This window comes from Trichechus manatus, unplaced genomic scaffold (genome assembly GCF_000243295.1).
Source record: "Trichechus manatus latirostris isolate Lorelei unplaced genomic scaffold, TriManLat1.0 scaffold00105, whole genome shotgun sequence".
Lineage (NCBI taxonomy): Eukaryota > Metazoa > Chordata > Mammalia > Sirenia > Trichechidae > Trichechus > Trichechus manatus.
In genome coordinates, this window is record NW_004444041.1 from 7,500,221 (window position 1) to 7,525,181 (window position 24,961).

The 24,961-nt window shown below is 43.6% G+C and overlaps 1 protein-coding gene across 1 annotated transcript in view; it reads right to left on the bottom strand.

The window, feature by feature from the left end:
- Nucleotides 1-24,961, bottom strand: part of SHROOM3 (shroom family member 3) — a 411,264-nt gene that overhangs the window by 13,842 nt on the left and 372,461 nt on the right. Inside the window, exons 5-9 of the mRNA XM_004383125.2 lie at nucleotides 18,651-21,897; nucleotides 11,436-11,512; nucleotides 6,338-7,243; nucleotides 4,743-5,252; nucleotides 1,251-1,401 (exon numbers count right to left, since the gene is read on the bottom strand). Of these exons, the coding sequence (XP_004383182.1) occupies nucleotides 1,251-1,401; nucleotides 4,743-5,252; nucleotides 6,338-7,243; nucleotides 11,436-11,512; nucleotides 18,651-21,897 (4,891 nt within the window). The remainder of the gene's footprint in view (nucleotides 1-1,250; nucleotides 1,402-4,742; nucleotides 5,253-6,337; nucleotides 7,244-11,435; nucleotides 11,513-18,650; nucleotides 21,898-24,961) is intronic.

Here is a 24,961-nt window from a genome sequence, read left to right on the forward strand (position 1 = left end):
CAGAGGTACCTCAGAAGAAAAGCTTGGCGATTTACGTCTGAAAAATCAGCCATTGAAAACCCTATGGAGAGAGGTGGTCTTATTCCTAAATCAAAGGGCCCACTCAATGTGGGCACTCAGCACTGCTGGGGTAGGGATATACCAGGAGGCGTGCTGTGAAGTAGGTGTAAATGCAAAGCAAGTGTGTTACTATGGTGGCTGTATTAACATGTCAGTCATGCCCTGTGAGCACACAGAGCTGCAACAGCAGGAGGGAAAAGAACATTACTTAGGCAGTGCTGCAAAAAACCCTGAAGTCTCTCCTGCCCCATTACACCCTGCTCTTAGGGTCTATATCCTGTGGCCTCATTCCAACAGATAAGCAAGATGGCTTACAAATCATCTTGCAGAATAAATGAAATAGAACCACACAAGAAAGTTTCACCTGGAATCAGTACCACCTAAAATCACTTATATTACAGGCTCAGCAAGAGCCAAGTTTTAACAAAGAGTTCTTTTTCAGTGTGCATGCCTGAGTTTGTGAACAGCTATAAGCATAGTGGAAGGAGGCCTGATACAGAAAATAGCATGTTGAAAACTTTCTCCCCTGCATATGCAGCTGGACTTAGGTATCTATGGCATGTGGGGGACAGCAGTAGTGTCATGGTCATTTTCTAAATGCTGAACATTTAAAATTTCTATAGGAGTATCAAATGCTAAAGAACGAAATTCCAATACTGCACTTTCAAGCTATTCATTAGGGCACTGCAAAGAGAGCTGGAGAACCTAAAGGTTAATTATCACTTCCAATCAGAAGTGCCTTTTGATTACTGCTCTTTCCCTAAACCAAGTTTCTAGATTTTCTAATTTTCCTTTTGACCATGAAACATGAACTGAGAATCATACAAACCCTTGGCATTGGCTGGTCAGCTACACAAAACAGTGTTAGGGTCCCATTGCTGGGTGGACTTGGGTTCTAGCCCCAACTATGAGACTTTTAGGAAATAACTTAATCTCTCTAAGCTTCACTTTCATCATTATAAATGAAAATGACAGTAGCTTACCTGCCCCGCCTACTCACAGGAGAACTGTGAGGAAATTGCTCAAAGTGCCATGCAAGTCCAAAGAATAATGATGGTTTCGGCTAGGTTTGGTGATGCAGCGGGCCCCTTCCTCTCCTGCCTTACGGGGCCAGTAACCCTACTAATTACAAGGGCCTTGACCATATTTCCGGGAAGAGTAGAACAAAGAGGCCCCCATTCTTAGCTTACCTTCTTTTCATTGACATCTACTTGCTCCTCTTCCTCATTCACCTCTTCCGGCATATCTTTGATTTTGTTCAGAAGCTCAGCCTTGGGGGCGGACACATTGTAGTAAGCCGGACAGTTGACCAACATGCCCACCGTTTCCTTTTCTTCATTCCTGGACCATAAAGAACAAAAAGTATAGCCACACACAGCACATACTAGGAGCTTTATTATACCGCAGATGTCTGTCTACTCAGAAATGTGTAAAAAAAATTCTATTAAATATCTTTCCCAGAAATTAGAATGAATTAACTAACAAGTATTTACTAATGAGTGATTACTCTGTGTAGGGTCCTTGAAGCCAGGCAAACTTGGGATGGAAAACCACCAAAGGCAGTATAAAGACTGAGTGGGTGTCAGGACTGTGGACTTGCCAGTTGCCTCTGCATGTTGCTCCTTTTGTGATAAATATATTTGTGATACATATAAGAATGATGTTGACTCTATTTCACAGAAAGACAATGGGGAGCCATGACATAATCAATGTGAAAGTATTTTCAAGGTGCCACACAAATCTCGGGTTTTAGGTTAATTATTTCCCACTTTTCCATGGTTACCAATAATCTTTCTGATGTCTACTGTATTGTTGCTTATACACTTATAAATTTTCCTTCTCAAGTAAGCCTGATGCCCCATATAAGCCTGGGAAAGTTGGAGCTTGCTGGTCAAACTGAATTAATACAAGATGAAAAATCTACTCACTGATTACACAGTAGGGGGATTTCAAGGCTGGAGAACAAACTAGGAATTCAGAAACCTGACATCTAGTGCTCTGTTCTACTGTAATCCAGTTGCCTTTGAGATTACAGTACAGATCCTACGCACTGAATAAATGATTCTATGGGTGTAAGTTAGGTACTCTTGGAGAGATATTTCAACTATTCCGTATTGTGATATTATTTAACGTCTAGCCCATCATTTTACTATGCTATAAAAACAAAACAACAAAAAACAACAACAAAAAAAACCCAAAAACCTCGTTGCCGTTGAATCGATTCTGACTCATAGCAATCTTATAGGACAGAGGAAAACTGCCCCATAGGGTTTCCAAGGGGCGGCTGGTGGATTAGAACTGCCAACCTTTTGGTTAGCAGCTGAGCTCTTAACCACTGAGCGACCAGGGCTCCACAATAGCCACCTAGTTAGTGTTCCAGGGCTCCGTGGTATAAAGAACTACAAAAAAGTTGTCTTTACTGTTTTCATGCCTGATGGGGGCTATTCTTAAGCAGCATAAACACTGATTTATTTTTACTGTAGTTAGTTTACATATAAGGGGCCCTGGTGGTGAAATGGTTAAGGGGTCCAGCTGCTAACCCAAAGGTCAGCGGTTTGAACCTACCAGCAGCATCATGGAAGAAAAGACCTGGCGCCCTGCTCCCGTAATGATTTCGGCCTAGAACTGCTATGGGGCAGTTCTAATCTGTCCTACAGGGTCACTATCTGTCAGTATCAACTTGATGGCACACAATATTTACATATAATAAATAATAAAACGTTTGCTATTTCAACAATTTTTACATGTACATTAATTACGTCCATCATGCTGTGCAACCATCACCACTATCCATTTCCAAATTTTTCCATCACCTTTAACAGAAGCTCAGTGTAACTTTCGATTCAGTTGATTGAAAAAATAAGAAAAAGGTTTTCTGGTGTATGTGTGTGTATGTAAATATATATGTAACATATATACATATATATATATTTTTTCCTTTCTTTCAGATACCTTCATTACATTGAAAATGGGCTTCTCAGGCATTCGCTTAACTAAATCTCTCAATGCTTATTTGCTGACAGTCTCAAGCACAGCAGAACAATGTTTACATTCGCCAGAAGATGGCGCATGTCACCCTTTTGGGAATTCCTCAGGAAGGTCTCAGGGCTGCAAAAGCTACATGACCATTTCTCTTCTAAACTGGATGAGACAACGTATGTTCTCAATAATGCTAGGAAACACTTTTCCAAGGATGCATTTGTAAATGCCTTCGGTCTTTCTCCAGCTAGTGGTCAGAGAACATAATGAAGTGAACAGAACCTCCTAACTCTGGCCATACTACAGCCACCCACTGTGAACTGACTGGCACACCCCGTGGTACTCGGTGGGTTGCCTTGTACACTGCAGTTGCTCAGTAAATGTTTGCTGAACAAGTGACCATGGATAAGTCACGTCACCTTAACTGGTCTCTGTTTCTTCACCGGAAAAAGAAGGGACGGACAAGGTGACTGTTAAGGTCTGTCGCTGCTAAGAGAGCCTCTGATAACACACTAAGTAGCTTGTAAGTACTCTATAGCTCTCCCCACTCCGGCTGCCCAAAACAAAGCATGGTGTTCCTGTTAGTAATTTAGCGAGGATCCACTGGAAATTTCTAAAACGTAACCCTAAATTTGGAGGAAATGCTCTGTTTTTATTTAGTCTGGAAGCCAAACGGCTTAGTCCCAGTCTGTCAATCCATATAGTTTTCACTGAAAATTAAAAAGAAAATAAAACCACTCTAAATCTTTCCCAGAGTAGTCCCTTAAGGAGATCAAACATGCAAGGAACACTGCAATAACCCAGGAGAAATCAACAGAATGAAAAAGATTGCTCACGGTTCTTTCACCCGCCTTTGGCTGGGTGCTGGGATGTGTGCTGCGTGACGGTGAACACCCACTGCTCAGGGAAGTTTCGAACAGAGGCTCACAGACTGACAAAGCCACTCTCAACTTTCAGGATTTGAGCAAACACCTACCTTAACTCCTCAAATTTGAATGTCAGTGTAGTAAGTAAATCTATTTCCCTGGGCTCTCATCTTTTCTACAAACCCATGTTCACCTCAGCCATGGGGAAGTCTGGCATGCTCACCACTTGCTTTTGCTCCTTTTTCAGTACCCCGTAGGGCTCTCTGCAAGGGTAACTCTTTGATAAAGTGGACAATTCCATGTTTGCTGAGTTGGGGGAGTCAGGGGAGGTAGCACTATATAATCATTAAGAGAGCAGGCACAGAGTCACAGAGGCTGAGTTCACATCCAGGCATGTTATATGACCTTGACTGGGCATGGTCCTTCATTTCTCTGTGCTTCGGCTTCCTCATTTTTAAAATGGAGATAATATTGGCAGTTATCCCAGAAGGTTCTTGTGAAGATTAAATAAGACAGTGTTTATATAAAGAAATCAATACAACGCTTGACACATAGAACATAAACAGGTATTAACAGCAATTGTTTTTATAACTGCTATTCTTATTTTTGTTGTTGTCAAGTGCCTGGTAACTCAGAGGGTCAGTCTGTCCCACATCTTACTTCCCAGCTTAAAGTCTTTCCCCTAAGGCTGAGATGGAATGTCACTCCTGGGTTAGGAATCTGTGGAAGTGGGAAAACATTAGAGAAGTCCTAGGCTTAGACTGTCTCCATGGAAGGAGCACAACTGTAAGTCTCTTTGGGGACACTACCAGCAATCTAGATATTACCAGGACTTACCTCTTGTCTTCACATCCTGGGCAGCTAACAGCTCTCTCCACGGCTTTCCTCTTTATGCCGTTTTCCTTCATCAAGTTAACATCTCGGGGAAACAAACCTTCCATCAGGTCCATAGTTGTCTTCATTCTGGAGTCTGGATCCAAAATGTCTGCCAGAGATTTGTCTTGGTGGACAATTTCCTTGGCTAGAGCCTCTGTTCTGATGTCTTCTGAGGTCTTCTGAGGACCAGCATTGACTTTCTTTTCTAAACCCTGAGTTCCACTGACTGGATCGTGGATGAAGCTTTGGGTCCAGATGGGAGGTGGCTGCCCTGGACTTGGCTGCTTGCCAAGAGACCCAGCCAACTGGAGCTGGTCACCCATGATGGAGGGCGGGTTGGTTTCGTTGGCCTCTGAAGCCTTGACAGATGCTTGGGGTCTAGAAGCCAGTGTCTGACTACCCACCAAATGGGCTGCACCAGGCACTGGTCTTTCTCCTGCAGTCAACACCTTGGAAAATTTGCTAGAGGTGCTGGGGATATTAAAAAAACATGAGTAGTAAGAGAAGAATTAACAGAACGGTGAAGATGAGGGGTGGAAGAAGACTGAGGGAGAAGCTTCCTACAGTAGGCGCAAAAATGCCTCTGAGGTTATTATTCCCCAAAGAACCGTAACGTCTTAAAGGGTCTTCTCCTGACCCTAGTAGGTAGTCACAGGAAGGTTGTGTGACTTCCTAAGGGGGCTGGATCCAGTAGGAGTTCGGTTTTGGTAAATGTTGCTGTCAAATTCTGCAGCCTTCTGTAATGTCTAAGTGAAAAGAGGATAGTGGTGTTTAGAGGACGCTAACACAAAGGTGGTATCAATTTTTTTTGTGTGTCTGTGTTGTGATAAATCACTTGTCCTAGGGAGTATGCCTTAGAAAATGCTTCTTCCCCATTCTTCTGGCTTCCAAGAAGAGATTTTCCCTAAACATTACTGATCTTTAGCCCTATTCTTTATTCCTTCCTATAGACATTGAGTGATTCTGGAAAGAGAAACTGACCATTCGTAGCCCAGCCTCTTTCCTTCTTTTAAGAGTGAGGCTGCCTCCAGACCGTACATTTCCCAGGGCCAGCTTCAGCAGCACATCCTGTGACTAAGGACATAAACCCATTTAATGTTGAGGTTCAGTATCAGGAAGCCCGCTTACACTCAGATATAAGTCACATTCTCCAGTATCAGTTCTCTCAGTAAGAGTGATATTTCTGCCTTCTAAATGCCTTCCTCTTTTTTTTTTCAACTGATCCACAACTTGGGTGGGGAAGAGGGATGCTATTTATTTGGACTCCTTGAACCTCTCATATCCATAAAAAATGAAATGTGCCTCTTTGGATTTTGGCTTTCGTCTTCATCACTCTCACTCTTTAGTAGCCACAGACTACTAGTATGACTACCACCCAAGATAAACAAGTGAAATAGTCGGGCTAGTTTCATGAGCTGGGCTTGTATAGGCTCTTCTGGAGTCAAAAGAAGAAGGATCTGGGAAGCATGGAGCTTGAAAATCTCCTATTATATTAGTGAGGGAAACCCTCTTCATCCTCACTTGGAGGCTGCCCTACCCAGTGTCTGCTCACTCACCTGGTATGTGGATCCTCACAAGCTTCGCTGTCCAGCTGTGCCTCAAACACAGCTTGGGGAGGGGGTGGAGGAAAGTCATCCAAGATATTCACTGGGGTTTCCAGGCTCAGTGGAGGAGGTGGGGGTGGGGGAAGAGCTTCAAATGTGGGGTTGGAAGTGACAATGGGTTGCAAGTTCTTCACAAACACTTCATCGTCATAATCTTCCCGAGGTGGTGGGGAGGTCTGCAGGACTGACTCAGATATTCGGAGGGAGAGCCTCCCTGGACTGCTTGGGACCCCAACAGGCATGTCTGGGTCAGAAGTGCTGCTTGAATTTGGAAGACTCTGCTGTTTTTTATAGTGCTTCAGGTTTACAAACTCCTGCGACAAGGATTCCTCAGGAAGGCTGTCCTCTTGGACTGCGCAGGCCCATTTCACTCGGGGAGGAGGCCTCTGAGGCAGCAGGAACTTCTTCCTCATCCCCTCCTCTATCTCATTCTCTGGGCTGGTGGATTCAGGGCCTCTGGGACTTGGAGGCTGGGTCAGGCTGGGACCGTTGCTTCTGGGGGTTATTGCAGGGGTGCAGGGTGAAAGAGGCTGTCGCTCTGCCTGACCATCCTTCCCAGCCTGCTGGTCAGCAGCAGCCTGTGAGCAGCAGGTGGAGGGCACAGTGGAAGGCACAGCAGAGGTGACTGGGGTCAGTGGTCCCATCCTGTTGTCTGTGAGATGGCCCTGCATTCCTGCTGGCAGTGGCCTGGGGCAAGGTGTCCTGCTGGCTTGTCTCTGAGGGTCCAGGATTCCAGGACATTCACTGGGAACTGAGGAGCCACCAATTGCTCTGCAGCCTGCACCACCCCAGCGAGGGTTAGGATGGTGTGTGAGCAATGGCATCTCTTCACGGCCTCTTTCTGAACAACTGAGTGACCTGGAGCAGGATACAAACGTGAGAGCTAGGGCTCTGAGGAAAGAGGCAAACACTGAGCCCAAGGGCCATTATATGGATGAGAAACGCATTTAATGGAAAGAAGGACGATCCTCCTCCCTCCAAGTTTAAACAAAATAGAGTCATATACTGTATAACATCCCTTTGGGCAACACCTGACCACATATACGTCTGTGGTCCCAACCCCCATAAAGCCTATTATATTAAAAATTTGAGGTACATACAACAGTGAGCACTAATTTGCCACAACATTATTATTACTGTATTATTATGTTAAAGAAGTTTTAGTGTATCTGGAAGTGCTTCTTTGATGTTTATTATGCATAGAAAGGTACAGTATATACTAAGACAAACATTTGACTAAATGACATTAGATACGAACCGTACCTAACTGTTCCCACGTACAAATTCGACTTAAAGACGGATGTAGGAACAGAACTCATTTGTAATCTGGGGACTGCCTGTGTATAATATGGTTTTCGCACAATGTCCAAATCACATAACATACTATTTCACAGAGTGTATCGTGGACGTTAAGCGACACAACTGTACTAGACAGGTATAAACTCCTACAGCAAAGTGTCACATGGAAAACCTGGGTTCACAAAGTATCTCCTCTTACTAACCCTCTCTCACCACTTCTACCTCTCACACACACCACCCTCATAAGGCAGCTTTTGAGGACCACACCAGACCCACTGCTGTCAAGTCGATTCTGACTCACAGTGACCCTATGTGTTACAGAGCAGAACTGCTCCATAGCGTTTTCTTGGCTGTAATCTTTACAAAAGCAGATCATCAGGCCATTCTAACACGGTACCACTGGATGGGTCAGAACCGCCAACCTTTAGGTTAGCAGTTAATGGCAAACCGTTTGTACCACTCAGGGACCTTCTTTTGAGAACAGGCTTCAGGGTACAAAAGACAACAAATAAGATACATCTTTTCAGCTCCTTTTAGGACTTCTTTCAGAAAGAGCTTCTGGCTTATTTGCACTGGGTAAAAAGAATGCTGCCTCATTCCTTTCCCACTATGATCCCCATGGGGAGGTCTGATTGGAAAGCATTTTGTGAGCTGCTAAATTTGAAGGTTTTATTTACGACTTTCTCTCAGACTCCTATTGTTTTTATTTCTTAAACAGAAAAGTAAAAAGGAAGGTGACAGTCTTGCCTAAGGAGATAATAAATAGGTACCTCTGGAGAAAGAGACTGACAATAATGAGCAAATACAGGTACATGGTGATTTAAAAAACTGTCCTCTAGGCTCCAAGGAAAAACTCAACAATTTTCAGTATTTTTGTATTGTGTTCCAAAAGCAAAAAAGGAGGACAAGGTAAAGAAAACAAGACTGCAGCACTGCATGCCTGCTATGCAAGCAGTAATGTGAGGATAAAAAACCTCCAGCATATCTACCGTCATTTGTAAATTCCATATTTGTAGTTCCCTGCCTGGCTGTGCAAGTCAAGCTGGAGAGCAGATGGCACCTTTCATTTCACAGATCTGGCTCCTCAAAGGGAGCTGTGACTCAGTCCCAAGTCAGAGCAACAGCACAGAGCCTGCCACAGTCATCGGAGTGCCAGGCAGGGAGAAGACCACAAAAAAACAAATTAGCTCCTCTCAGATCTTCATTTGTTCTTTATTATAAATGCAGATGGTTGAATAAAGGGCCATAATTCTCTCAGATGCAACCCCTCCCCTCCCATCAAAGATGCTTTTCATTCAGGGACTGTTTCTTTACCAGGACCCTCTCAATACTCTTCTTGGTGGCTTTCCAAATGTGAACACCAGAGGCTAGAGGCAGGAGACTCTTTACTTCCATGTCTCATTCCTTTTGGTATCCCCAGCCCCTGGCACAGAGTACCCTCTCAGTAAATGTCTGTGAATGAATGATGTCTCTCCTGCCTTCCTGCTCTTCAGATTGTAGGATATGAACTACTTTTAAACTCAGCATCCTTTAATAGGATGTGCCTGGGTGGCACAAACGGTTTAGCACTCGGCTGCTTAGGGGACATGGAATAAACTGGAATCTGATGTTTTAACGACTAATTCAAGTATACTCATTTTATTTATTACACCTATATCCTGAGGCTTTTTAAAAAGAACAAATATCACTAAAACATGCAATAAAATAATAAACAGTTGTCCTTTAAAGATCCAGCCCAATAAACTTTCATGAAATGTATTATGGATTGAATTGTGTCCCTCCCCCATCCCCCAAATATACGTACTAGTATAAGGTGTGTCTTGAGTCAATCAATCTGTTTTGAGATATAAAAGTAGCACATTAAGCAAGGAAGCACAGCTAGGGGAAGACAGATGCCATGTCACATTGAAGATCAACAAGGAGCCAAGGAACAGAAGATGAAAAGAGACAAGGACCTTCTCTCAGAGCCAACAGAGAGAGAAAGCCTTCTCCTAGAGCTGGCGCCCCAAATTTGGACTTGTAGCCTCTTAACTGTGAGAAAATTAATTTCTGTTTGTTAAAACCACCCACTTGGAGTATTTCTGTTATAGCGGCACAAGATAACTAAGGCAAGATGTTTTTAGTTTATGTTTGATATTCTTAGTTCAGTTCCTTAGTCTACAGGAACCATACTAAAATTGCAAATTTTTGAAAGTAATACTTAGTTAAATGCTTACTTTGGTTTAGAATGCTTCTCCATGGTGATTGTTTTATGTTGTTCCAGGAATAAAGAATAGGGTAAAAAATATTTTGTTCCAGTCCACTTTATAATGTGTGAGAGAGGTTCACATAAAGTTTGTGGACATGTATCCAGGAATTCTAATATTCAAGAACTCGATTCTAGAGCACAATTACTCAAATCTTCGACCTCACACCAGTTCTCTTTTAGCAGTGCTCTAGTTCATTTTTTCCCCGTCTCTCAGGGCTTTGAACCCTTTCCTTCAGGTTCGAACCCCTGCAGAGAATTCGCATTTCCACCTCAGATATACTGAATCAATCTATATTTTAACAAGATCCCCAGGTGATTGCTGTGTATAATAAATTTTGAGAACCACTGTGGTTCTGAGAATTGGTCCCTAACCAGAGCATTAGCACAGCCTGGGAACTTGTTAGAAATGTAAATTCTCAGCAGGGGTTCGAACCTGACCAAACTGGTTGGAAGCCCTGTTGTCTCTAGCTTTTATTGAAAGCACCCAAACTAACCAAAGTGCTTAGCCTTACCTTGAATACTTCCTTCACATTAGGTACAGCTGCAGCAGTAGTACTGGGATGAAATTAATCATGGTTGAGGCATCAAGAATAACCGTGAAGGCTGCTCTTGGCAGTAAAGTAGGTAACCTAACACCCACTTCCTGACCACATGGACAGCATCTAAGTGACAGTGTTAGCTTGAGTTATTGAGAAGGTGAATACATACAGAAAAACAGTAACTGGAGTAAACATAAGAAAAATTAAAGGAACTAGCTTGAAAAAGCATGTATTATCATTATTAATAACGGGATTATAATAGTATAATACTAATATAATAGGGGTATAATATGATAATATGTATAATATGATGCTGCAGGCCTGTGGTTCTGGTGAAATGCTTTGGAAATTTCTACTTATTAAGCTCCATGTGAACAGTTCAAAATTTCAAATTCTAGAAAGTTGTCTATTATAATTTTCTACCTAGGATAAATGATTTTGATGGCAATTTTTTTTTAAATCACTTTCCTGCTACTTTCTATACTTAAGTGTCTAGAAATTATGATTTGGAACTTTGTTTTTTACTTCAGGTACTTCCTGAGTTTGTGTTCCCCTGTGAAGCTGTTTATGAAATACTCATTCTTTCTCTAGCATTTTAACCACTTTAATCCTTTGGGCACAGAACTGGAAGAGATCAGCCACACTAGAGAGGCAGCTTGTGTGAGAGCCACAGATGTGTTTGAGAAGAGCATCTCCATTAATTATTCTGATGTCAACACTCTTTAGAAGTCCACCCATTTTCTCAAGTAGCACACATTTAAAACCTATTCTGAATAAATGCCATTCTTAGAGAAAGTCGTTTAAAAATCAGAAATAAAAAGTTTCCCATGGCCTACAAATTGAAAAAGGCAGCACATAACACTATGCAACATTACAACATTGCATTTCATGTACAGACGCACAGAAACAGTTTAACTCTAGTAGCATTCGTAAAGCAGAGAGCTTCATAAATACATACTCATACCTAGATCCAGGGCCAGCCAAGGAGCATGGATCCTTCACAGGAAGACCAAAGCTACTGTTGTCCTCCAAAAGCATCTCCTTGAAACACAAGAAAAGGGACATCATGACTACCAACAAATCAAACCAAAACCCATTGCTGTCAAGTTGATCCTGAGTCATAGGGACCCTGTAGGACAGAGGAGAACTGTCCCATAGGGTTTCCTAGGCTGTAAATCCTTATGAAGCAGACTGTCACATCTTTCTCCCGCAGAGTGGCTGGTGGGTTCAAACCATCAACCTTTCGGTTAGCAGCTTAGCGCTTTAACCACTGTGCCACCAGGGCTCGCCCACCAACAAATGGCATTTAAATTTACCAAGGAGGGAGAGGTAGAAAGGAAGAGCGTTTAGTGAATACCTACTATTGCCAGGCACAGTGGCACTACTTTTCCATACCTTCTCATTTAATTGTTAAAGACCCAGGAAGTACTATTAACCTCACTGTATAACAAATGGCAGAGTCAAGATTTGAACCTTGGTCTGCCTCACCAGGTGCTTCCCTGAGTGAGGCTTCCTAAGAGATATCAGATAACAATTATCTCCAGAGTTCAAAACAAATGTTACACTTGAAATATGATGATAGAAATGAATTCAAAGGGCCAAGCTTTTGAAATGGCAATTGGGAAACATGGGAGATAACAGCAAAAGGAGAGTATATTGAATTTTGCAAAAATCTCAAATGTTCTAAATTATAATTAGAGAAGATATGAAAGTGGTTTGTAATTACCTGTTGCCATTGAGTCAATTCTGACTCATAGCGATCCTATAAGACAGAGAAGAACTGCCTCACAGGGTTTCCAAGGAGCGGCTGATGAATTTGAACTGATTTTCTGGTTAGCAGCCAAGCTCTTAACCACTGTGCTACCAGAGCTCCAAAGCTTACGCCCAACGTGGGGCTCAAACCCATACCCTGGGATTAAGAGCCCCATGCTCTAACTGAGCTAGCTGGGCACCTGTAATTAGGGTGATTCTCTGGGAATACTATCATACCCACTTGTGGTATCAATAACTAGGGATTTTTCAGGGGTAGTTCTTGTTTGTTTATAAGGATATATACTGTCTTAAAAGGGTCAAAGGTCAGTTTCTGATAATGTAAAATTTGGCCCACGTGATCAGGTCCATAATGAAGACAGTGATGTTCCTATTAATGAGAATATTCAACTCTCAATTATTTATCATAGGAGACAGGTAGAAGGCAGAAAAATTAAATCCATATATAATCCTTAAACTTAATCTTAGTATTTTACTTCACCATGTATCCTGCCCAAAAGGCTAGCATGCTTTTCACTCCCTTTCTCATTTTTTGCCCAGTCAGTGGTAGAGGCACTCATAAGCAATAAAAAGAGCCAAAGATAGGCTGACGAAGAAAAAAACTCCTGTATGTTATTAGTAATTGTATCTACCCCTTATTGGGCAATTACTATGTGCCAGACACTCTGCTAAGTAATTTACAATCCACAAATTACGTGCCTGGAATTGTATTAGCATTTTATATTTATTTTGTAATTTAATCTTTATAACATGGCGGGTGCGGGGGGAGATGGGAAGTAAATGCAGTTCAAAGAGGTTAAGTATCTTGCCACAGTTAAATTTAAGTAGAGGAGCTAGGATTCAAAGCCCACTATGTTTCCATGGAATCTTAACAGGTTGAGTGGAGGCTGGCTGGATGCAATCAGACTCGAATGCTTCGAAAAGAAAAAAAAAAAAAAATTCCACGTGTCTCAATTTGCTCAAATATCGTTGTTAGGCAATGGGAATTCTCGTTCTTCACGAAACCTTAAGATCCCTTTAAAGTCTCTTCCCATCCCATTCTTCTTTGTCGACATCGACGTGTGTCTCTGCCAATACAGTAATTAATTGGAAAAGCCTCCACGCCTCATTTGAGCCTCCAAAACCAGTTAAGTTTAAATATATTTTCCTATTTTATTACATCCTTTGCATTGCAGTATGAGAATGAACTTAACTTCTGTTTTTACATGATTTGGAAACCCTGGTGGCGTAGTGGTTAAGAGCTATGGCTGCTAACCAAAAGGTCGGCAGTTTGAATCCACCAAGCGCTCCTTGGAAACTCTATGGGGCAGTTCTACTCTGTCCTACAGGGTCACAGTGAGTAGGAATCAACTCGATGGCAATGGGTTTGGTTTTTTTTTTTTGGTTTACAGGATTTGGCCCCTAGAACATCAAACTTCAATTGCTATTCATGTGAGAGTGCATAAAATAAAGGAAGTTAGACGCTTTATTTTATAGGTTATTGAGAGAACTCAATCTCCTGTCAATCAAAATACCATCTGGACAGAAGATTTTCCTTCTGTGAAAATGCCTTTCCAATCTAGTAGAAGCCCAAGGAGGATAAATTCCTATTTCATTTATTTGCTTTGATTTGGGCACTAACTATCAAAGAAGACTTGATTTCCTATAAATTGTTGAGAAATATAAAGTACTTATGACAATTTAGGAAGAAGCAGTGGCTATGGGAGGAATACTAAGTATAGAACTATACCAATAGACATTAAACATCTTACTTACTTTGGTTCATTATCTCAAGACTGACTTAAAATTAGATCAGTCCTTATTCTTCATTAAGCACAGCATACTTAATACTGTAATCCTAACGTCTACTGAATCCTAACCTTTATTCAGGTTCTGAGTCATCCTAATATCTCTGTGACCAATGAAACATGAAGACAGTACTACTATGAATATTAGTTTCTATATCTACTAAATAAATTAGAGTAGTATCTACTCTACTGAGTATCTACTAAAATGAACTAGAAATTCATTTGAGAAAAATCTTAAAATTTTATTTAAGTGAAAACAATAGTAATCAATAAAAGTTAAAATGAAATCAACTCAATGGCTCATGTTTTCAGATGGAAGATGTTTAACCCTTGCCTCTTTCACCCTACCCCCACTCCCCCTCAGTTTTTTTTATTCAAGGAGGCAGCAAGGTATTAAAAAACCGAAACCCATGCCATTGAGTCGATTCTGACTCATAGCAATGCTACAGGCAGAGTAGAACTGCCCCACAGGGTTTCCAAGGAGCAGCTGGTGGATTCAAACTGCCGACCTTTCGGTTAGCAGCCACCAAGCTCTTAACCACTGCACCACCAGGGCTCCAGCAAGGTACAGTGACTTAAAAAACTCTGGAGTCAAACAGTACAGGGTCGAGATATGCCCAAGGTAGTAAGGAAAGCTTACCTTACTACCTTGGGCATATTTCTTACCCTGTCTGTGCCTCAGTTCTCTCATCTGTAATAAAAAACCATAAAGCAAACCCATTGCTGTTGAGTAGATTCTGACTCATAGTGACCCTATAGGAGAGAGCAGAGCTGTCCCATAGCGTTTCCAAGCAGCAGCTGGTGGATTTGAACTGCCGACTTTTGGTTAGCAGCGGTAGCACTTAAATGAGATATATAATAGTCTTCTACTTTGCACAGATGCGAGGATTACTTTTATACTTATAAAACAGTACAATGACTAGTAAATATTTAAATTTTATTTTATTATTAGCTATTTGTAACTTCACATTTTGTGGAAAGTAGCTTATGTTATTTATACCCAAACCTGAATGGGTACCTAAAACCAACTTTGTGGTTCCATGCATTAAGCAATTTCCTCAGCAATTAAATGTTTGTCATACCATCAAATGATGAATGAAATGAAAGTCCCTGAATATACGCTGAGAACCAGAGAAGCCTCCAACTCAGCTTCGGGGGGGGGAAGAAAAATCCCACCAGGAATCATTTCTCCAAACAGTTTCTTTTTATAGCTTCTCCTAGATTTTAGATCAACACAATGAATAGGTGTAAATTTCCACCTTCAAGGCAGAAATGTTTGGATACTTCCTACAGCATTGCAGGGCCCAGTCACTTTAGAAAGTATATGGGAAATTGGCAAGAGTTTGATGTATCCTTAAGCTCCACCACTAACATCCATTTGTTCTGCAATTACCCCCTTCCAATGAAGAGGAATTAGAAGATGTTTCAGAGAGGATTTCTCAGTAATCTCAATAAACTAACATTTATTGATTACTATTATTTACATTTGGTGGTGCAAATGGTTAACACACTTGGTGGCTAACCAAAGGGCTAGAGGTTTGAGTCCACCCAGAGGTGTGTCTGAAGAAAGGCCTGGTGATCTACTTCCAAAAAATCAGCCACTGAAAATCCTATGGAGCACAGCTCTACTCTGACACACATGGGATCACCATGCGTCAGAGTCAACTTGATGGCAACTGGTTTTATTATTTACATTTAAATAACATCTTTAGATTTTTCAAATGGATTTTTCTAATTCATTTTAGCAGGCACTCAAAACCGGCTATAGAGAGCCCCAATCCTACTGATTATTTTATCAGTTCTGAGGCTACAAGTGGTTCAGAATGACAGCCTTCTGCAGTCATTAAGCCAGGCCTGTGAATGATCCATTTTCAAACACAGAGGAGTTGATTTCCATGAAGACCTTGTTTTTGGAGACAAATTGTCCTAACGGACATTTGAAAAGGAGATGAATCCTTGTGAAAAAGCTTATAAAATCTGCTCTCTTAGCATGTGGCTGGCAGAAGTAAGTAGAATTTGTTGAAGATGCCATGAACCATGCCAGCACCAGAGATACAGATTCTCCATTTTTGTTTTAGCTCAGACATATGGCTTCTACAGGGTCACTTAATTTTTAGGAGTTCTCTAAAGCTAGGAAGAGAAAAATCCTTTATCAACACCTTCATAAAAACTACTGATAATGGTAAAGTTTTTGGCATTTATTCAAGTTAAAAACCAGAATATCTTGAAATAATAACCGGAAATAGCTATGTGGGAGACAAAATTTGTTTTGAATTAGTTCTACAAATAAGGTAGACGATGGATCTATGAAAAGGATGTGAGTGGCAGACCTTGCCACGGGCCAGGTCTCTAGACAGGCAACATCTAGTTGCTGGGCTGGACAATGGGAGATGCTCAAGAATAAGAATCCTGACACAATTACGATCTGGGGGATGATCATCTATTTTCAGAATTTGTTGGAGCAAAGCACCACAGAAAAAGTATTTCATTTGGAAATATTTTTCCCCCTCTGGCTTCATATTCTCCAAATTAAGTAATATCTAAATATGGTACTCCTTTTATTGAAGAGGGTGCTATTCTGTATTCACCTGTCTTTCTAAAAAGTTATTACAATAATAGTAAGTATTTAATTGGTATTCAAAGAAATCTTTTTACTTATCTACAACACCTATGTTTTAGCTCTATTTCCCAATGTAGCAGGTTTGAGAAATATTTTTGTGGGCTAGCAAAATAGAATGCATGGCCATCCAACCAATTCCCTACCAGACAATAATGACACCTCGTGAGGAAGAAATAACAGAAGATGATTTGGTTTTCATGCAAACGTTTCTATTTTCTTTAGAACACAAAGAAAGAAATGCAGAAAATGTTTGGATAGCTATGCAACAAGCCAATGAAGTCCAGCAAATTAGCTGAAACTGTACGTTGCATATATGGATTTTAAGTGTATTAGTGGTAGGGTTAGGAACGGGAAATTAAATCTGTTCTTCTGTGGGAAGGAACATGGTTATTGAAGGCTTAAGGAGGATTGCCTCTATACATTTTTGTGGGTTATGCTGGAGAAAAAATATTTTTGGACAACACTGACCAGAAAATCTCAGAAGGCTTTGTGTATGTCTCTGTGTGTGTGTATGCACACAGCCAGTGACTAATGAATTTTGCTTGATCTTAAAGCTTTTTCCTCTGACTAATGACTCCCCTTCCACACCCCCAATCAATCCCTGGTCAACATCCTGCCTATCTTTTACAGCCTGGTTCAAATCCCATTTCCTTCAAGAGAAGTCCTCTCAGATTCCCTCAGTTAGAAATAATCACTTTTCCTCCCATAGCATATTATTTAAGGAGCCCTGGCGGCACACTGGTTAAGTGCTTGGCTGCTAACTGAAAGGCTGGTAATGCGAATCCACCAGCTGCTCCTCGGGAGAAAGATCTGGCAGTTTGCTTCCTTAAAAATTACAGCCTTGGAAACCTCACGGGTCAGTTACACTCTGTCTTATAGGGTCACTATGCATTGGAATTGACTCAATGGCAATGGGTCTTTTAGCATATTATTTATCATCATCAGTCACATTAAGAGTTATTTGTATAAAAATTCATATTCCCTGCTCAATTGTGAACCCCAAATAGACATGAGCCTTATTTTCTTCCTCTGTGTTTCCTTCAACCTGCTAACACTGGTTTTCATACAACCTCTGCTCTAAAAATGCTTGAACTCTCTGTTGGGGAAATATAGAAAAGGGGCAATGCAGGGGTGTTCTCCCCTGTGCCAACCCATGTGAATTCGTAATATCTTAGGTGGGAAGGGAACCATCTGGCAGGCCACTGATCTGCAGTGGAAGTGGAGTTTGAGGAAGGAATTAAGATTTAGATATGGAAATTAATAGACTCTTAGAAGTCAGGATACTCAGGTTCTATTCCTAGCTCTGCCTAAAATTTCCAATGTAAAGCACTTCATAATCTTTGTCTAGTTTGTAACCTTTATTAGACAATTCTTTTATGTAAGAACTTGAAAGTCTCTGATTTTCATATCTTTCCAGGATAGTGTACAGAAAGAGCTCAGGTGGGAGTCAGACAGAAATGGGTTGGAACTGGTAACACACTCTACTGCACAGGATTTAATCCTCTATCATAAATGAGGTAAATAAATGTAAAGCATCCTTAGCTGGGGACCTGGCACATAGCAGGAACTCAATAATCAATAACTATCAACATTAATAATTCCAGCTATTCTGTAAATGCAAAAGTTCAACAGAAACACAGAGGGAGCAAAGCTAAAATCATTAAAGTACTGAGACGTGATATCTATTCCATGAACTAAAAAACCAACCAACCAACAAACAAAAAGATAACCCCTAACTTTTCCTAACCATGCATTCTTCCATTGAGAGGTAGGTGACTTCCTAAAATGAAGCTTAAAAAAAAAAAAAAAGATATCTGTAAGGATATCAAGCAGGGGCACTGAGAAAGAAATCACCTCATAAAACCAAAATACTACTTTTCTGTATCTAAAAGGAAAACTGACGGAGGAGGGCTGCGCAGGAAGAAAGAAGCAGGTATGACACTAAAGCTTCCAGGGCCTAAGGGGCAATAGGGGGCTAGGACTAGGGGGTGATTGCACATACCTGGCGCGTTTTGTCTGCAATGGGAGATGACCTCGACCGCACGTGGACAGGGACGGCCAAGATGTCTGAACGCTCCAGCAGGTCCTCAGCCGACTTGGACTTCCCGGCCCTCCCGGCTGTGGCTCCCCAGGAGGATGGCTCCCCAGGGGTCCTGTCCACTCTCTGGGAACCCCGAGGCGCGTAGGTGGCTCCACCAAGCAGCTCGGCCCTGGTCGGCTCCCTTAAGGCCTGGTGGTCCCCGCGCCGCCGTTCCCAGAGGAGGCGACCGCCGGCAAAAGAGCTGCTGCGATCCTGAGGAGCCCGCGGGGGCTCCCCCGCAGCCACTGGCGGCGCAGACAGCAGGAAGGAAGCCTCCCTGCGGGGCTGTAGGCTTGGTTCCCGCAGTGAGCTACAGCCGGAGGCTGAAGCGAGGCTGGGGCTTTCAGGCACCGCGGCGCCGGGCTGGAGATAGGCGCTCTGGGCGCGCTCCCGCAGAGCTCCTAGCTCCTGGAAGCCGCAGCCCACGGAGGGTGAAGGCCGCTTGCCAGTCTTGCGCTGAATGTAGTCGGCCAGGGCGCTCTGCTGGAAGTGTTTCAGCTCCGGACCTGACAGGCTGAGCGTCGAGCAGGCCTTCCCATCGCGCTCGAACATCCGGCGGCGATCGGCCACTGTGGTTTCCGGAAAACGCAGCCCCTCCCTCTGTGGGCCGAAGGGGGTTGGCTCGGCCTCCTCTGAGACCCCCACCTCGTTCATCTTCTCTGGCTCTGAGTAGGAACGCTTCTTCTGCTCGGGGTTCAGGCGCCGTCGTGCCCCTCTCCGAGCAGTAGGGGGCGCTGGTTGGGCCGGTTCACCCTCGGCTGGGGTCACGCTGTGCCGCTCACGGGGTGTGTGTGGGGAGGGGGAAGCCACCGCGGGCGCCTCGGGACTCCGCAGCCCAATGTGGGCCGAGGCAGGCCGGGGTCGCCAGGGCCTGGATGCCCCGGGCGCCCCCAGTTCGAGGTCCCTCCGACGAAAGGAGGTGGCCCCCAGGACACGGGACTGTGCGTCCTTGATGCTGTTCCGGTAGGCGCGGCTGAAGGGGGCGTCCAGCAGGGGCGACTCGGGAGTGGTAGATCTGTTATCTGGCCACACGGGCGCCTTCTCGGCCTCGCTGAAGAGCTGAAAGGTGCTCTGGCTGCGAAGGAGGCGAGCATCCCGCCTAGGGGGCTCACCTCCTCGGAGTTGGGGGCCCCGGCCACCATCTGCAGCTCTCCTCAGCTGCTGCCCGCATGGCTGCCAGAAAACCTCTTCTGACTTTGACTCTCTGTTTTTGAAGTGCTGCTCCGCATTGCCCAGAGGCTCAATGGATTCAGAAAAACGGATATTGGCTCTTGCCTCCTCAAATTCATTCTCAGAAATACTGGAAGTTGAGACCGTCCGGTTGGGCCTATAGGTACGGCCATAACTGGAGCAACCTACACTTGAGGATCTGTGGTTCCCTTGCTCTCGCTGCTCAATTCTGGAAACCTTCTCCAGCACTGAGCCGTGAGGCTTCCGGTACGGAAAGCCCTGCAGAGCCGAGGTGATGCCTGAGTTGAGCCTCCTTGGGCCCAGACTGGATGTGTGCTGGTACGGTGGGGAAGAGGGCTCTTCGTACCTTGGGTCTGAACTGTGGAAAGAGGCCGAAACGCTAGTTCTCCCCTCGGGTCTTGGATAGGAAACTGCCCTGTCCAGATGGCTCCTGTGGTCAAGACCGACTTTCCTTCCAGGGTCCTCATCCTTGGTGTTGACTATAGAGGCTGGTTTGCCATCTGGGTAGGCTTCCTGAGATCCTCCTCCTAGCTCCAGGCTGCTTTGCCTTCTTAGGCTTTCTGGAATGTTCTGGAGAGACGAGACGGCTGACTTGGTCTTGCCAAAGTTTCTTGACAGGCTCTGGCCTAGGCCTTCTCTCTCCTGCCTCCTCTGGAGGTTGGCATTGTGGTCTTCCTGGAAGTCCGCCTCCCAGGGCTCTGAGGGCCTGGAAGATCTATCTTCCACTTGCCAGGCTGGAGCCTGAGGGGGTTTGAGGTTGTGGTGATTAGAATATGGTTTGTTGCTGTGGGTGCTCTTTCTCTCGTTGGAATGTGGGCTGTTGTCTTGAGGAGATGTGAGATGTCTCCTCAGGGAGGTATCCTTGTCATTTTCAGGCACTGATGGGACATGGACTTTGTAGGGGACTAACCTGGCTATAGTTTCTGGTTTGCTCTCCACTGGGGACAGTGAATCATGTTCTAGGGGCTGGTAAAAGGCAAACCCAGGCCTGCTAGACCCATTTTGGTTCCCATTCTCGTCAAAGGTAGCCATCTTGTCACAAGTTGCCTGAGGGGCTGTATATCCACTCTCCTTGGCCAGTGCAGGGTAGAGCATACCATTACTGTTCCTGGAAGGCTGGGGCACCTGGGCAAAGTGTGGCTCCACAGAAGGTACAGGATAGATGCCAGTCGGTAGCAGAGGTTGGCCTGGTTGTGCCTTCTGGGTATAATTATGCTTGGGCTTCACTGGGGGGCTGCTCTCTGGACTCTTCTCTAGTACAGTATGCAGCTGTTCTTCTATGAATGGAGACTTCAGGGAGCCTGACGAGTTTGCTTGACGCCGGCAGAACCGTTTCTGATCAAGGCTAGACCAGGAACTGGGCCGATCACGGTGCCGGAAGGCTGCATAACTGTCACTCCGAGCTGGGGGAAGGGGTGCACCCACCTCAGGAGGTGGGTTGTCAGTGGCAGTCTCCAAGGAACTGGGGCACTGCTGGTTCCAGGATGGGGGTGGCACTCCCTTGCCCCGATGAACATTATGCCATTTATCATAGCTCTGACCTTCTGCTGATGCTCGGGCCTCCCGACCTTGAAGAAGTAGGGCTGAAGAGTTTACCTCATACTCTTCTGAGACTCCTCTCCGAGTATCATAGACTGTCTTGACATAGCGAATGTCTGCCTGCCTCATCCCTTCCAGAAGGCCACCTCGAGTAGAAGTGGTATCCATGGAGCCTGAACGTTCCCGACCAGAGATGCCAGGAGGTGGATACTCTAAGATGCTAGAACTGGTGGAGAAGGAGCTGTAAGCAGAGTCTCTCTTGTTATGGAGGTGGCTGAGCTGGTCAATGCTGCTGGTTGACTTGGCAGGAGAAAGAAGATGGCAGGGTGGGTATCCTGTACTGGGTTCCAGGCTCTCCATGCTCCCCTGGGAGCTGCACTGGTCAGGGCTCCGCCTCAGATAAGTATGGTCATAGCTGGAGAGGTCACTTGTAGAGGAGCTGGAAGAAAGCAAGAGAAAGCAGTCAGCACCACTGAGCAGCTATCATTTAGTAGGCTAACAGACACAGAACCCAGCTTATAAATGTATTCTTATGCAAGATGTTTAGTTTTTTGAAGGGTGGGTACAAGGGGCCATATTTGGGCCTTGCTCAGCCACCCTGTGTCGTCACCAGGAGTGACTGTCCAACACTGTAACCTATGTGCCTCTTACTAATCACCCGAGCTTGCAAGGAGAGGAAAAGGGAACACAGAGGAAGCCATGGGGCAGTGCACTGATGTGATCTGCTATGTGCTGGAAATGACATTATGCATATGCCAAGAGATGACAGAGGTGGGGGGGGGAAGAGGAGGAAAAGTGATTGAGATGGAATTTTGTGTTTGTTGGGGCTGTTTGAGGGAAGAAGGGGAAAAGCTTAGTAAGAATAGGCATGTGAGGGGGTGAGGGACTCTGTGTGCATATGTATATGTTTTTAGTTAATATCTTTCCTTTTTATGGAATTGGAGGCTACACTCTGGCAATCTTCCTGGAATCTCAACTGTATTAGAGACAGTTTGTTTGTGGTGGGAAAGCTAAACACAAAGCTGAATGACAGAAATACAGAGAAGGAAATCAGACAGAGGCAGAAAAGACTGATGAGAAAAGCAAGCGGGAGAGAGGAAAGCTTTTAAGAAGTTCTAATCACAAGAGGCTCTTGGGTGCTGGGACTCCATCACCTATGCATGAGTTTCTGGTACGTTTAGGAGGACTTTGCAAGGGGCTGTCCCCTCTTATGCAGGGGGGGCTCTGTCCCTTTGGAATTCCCATTCCCAAGCTGACTGGGGAATATGGACCCTAACATCACCCTCTAGGAACAAGTTCTTCTGCCACTTTCTAGAAATAATCATTTTGATGACCTTTACACTCCTGCTTCCAACATGGCACTTTTAATGGTGGGTTAGAAGAACTTGGAATGGAGGTCTTCATTCTCTAACCCACAAGGACAGCCTTACTGTCAAGATGAATGCATCTTGGATGTACTAAAGTTCTTATCATGGTCTGGCTACTTCTCCACCTCATTTTCTACCACGCTCCTTCTTGATCACTATACTGTAGCATGATGGCTTCCTTACTGTTTAACTCAAGCACATGAAATATATTCCCATCTCAGAGTCTCAGGGCTTTTGTACCACCTGGAATGCTCTTCACCTGGCTCACTCCTTTCCTTTATTCAAGGCTCTAATTCAGAGAGGGCTTCGCGGAACTCAATATCTAAGTAGCACCTCATCTCTCCTTACTCCTTATCTCTTACTCCACTTTATTTTCTTCATAGCACCTACCACTGCTTGATATTATATCATATCCCTCTGGTTATATGAAAGAGACTTCAATTGTATCTTTAATGTTTATTAATAAAATATAAATTAGATCTGAAGCAAATATAACAAAATGTTAATTCTGTGATAGATACATGTATACTTGTAATATTACTCAATTCTTGTGTTTAAAAATTTTTTTTAATACTTAAAACAGTAAAGAGCACAAAACAGGTGTAATAAAGTATTTCTTAAAGTGTACTCTAGAACATTAATTCTTTCAGTGATCAAATATTTTTGGAAAATACTGGGCTAAATAAGTTAAACAACTGTATTTACTGCAGACTTCTGAGTCTTTAATAAACTAAAAGGGAAACATAATAAGCAGTGTTTTCTAAACTTATTTGACCCTAGAAACTTTTTTTCAAGGATCATCTAATGGATTATTATTCCATGGAACACACTTTGGGAAACACATAAGTGTTATAGGGTGGGGCTTTAATGTCTTGTTCACCATTATATTCCAGTACCTAGAAACTGTCGGGCATACAGGGGGTACTCAATACATATTTGTTGAATGAATGAATCAATGAATAAGTACTAGTACTTTAGTATTTTCATACTGTTATTTCAAACTCTTGTCAGGGGGCTGGACCACATGACTTTCAAGGTCTCTTCTTAAGTATTTTAATAGTTTAGGACCAGTGTGTGAGATTACTGTAGGGAGCAAAAAGATAGTGAGACAAGGCTCTGATGGAAAGCAGCGGAAATAAAATTTCAGTGGAATTCCAAATCCAACCGAGCTCCAAGACAGTTAAAATCACACAACTTCAGTGTCTTTGCCCTTCTTCCTCCCGCTCTCTTCACGCCTGCCCTTATCCCATTTTCCAGCTACCTCATTCTGCTTCTTAATAAGAAACAGATCCATAAATTTAGAACTGAGATTGGGTTTCTGGAACTAAACGAAGGCTGGGAGAGGGATGCCAACCAACTGATTTGGCAAACTAGACCACTCCATGCCACTGTGCTCCTCAGATACACACCTGGAGTGCTTCTCCATCTGCAGCTGCCAAAATGAGACCCTAGGAGCAAAACTGGACATGAGTGGGACTCACGGTGGGATGAAGCCCTCTGACAGAGCTCCAAACTGAGGCACAGGATGGATGGATAACAGGATGATCTGTGCTGGAGAGAAGATACACACTTCTGTAGCATTTGGGGTAATCTGAACTTTCCTTTTTCCCTTTGTACCCTACACTGTGCTTTTGTGCTGACTTTTGTCAAGAGGAGCTCTTCTGAAGCTTGAATTACAGGGGCAGACGTAGGGGGTACAGTATAAGGGCAGATCTACCTGCCTAAACTCTTGTGGAATTTAGGATGTGGAGGAGGAAATAGCAAGTGAAAGTAGTCTTCAATATATTGTACTTCTGGTGCCAACTCCACCATTCCCCCGAGGCCTTCTGGAGCTCACCATAGTTACTGTAAGCAGTTATTCTAAGCACCAATTGGCAGTAGTCTTATTTCTGCCTGAGGGGGGCCCTTATTTTTTTTTTTTTTTGGTTACAGCATGACTTCAGATTTAGGGCCTCTTAAGAAGGTTAGCCACCATCTGTCAGTTTGTTGTACTGTGGTGGCTTAAGCGTTGCTGTGATGCTGGAAGCTATGCCACTGCTATTCAAATACCAGCAGGGTCACCTGTAGTAGATAGGTTTCAGCAGGGCTTCTACACTAAGACAGACTAGGAAGAAAGACCTGGTGATCTACTTCTAA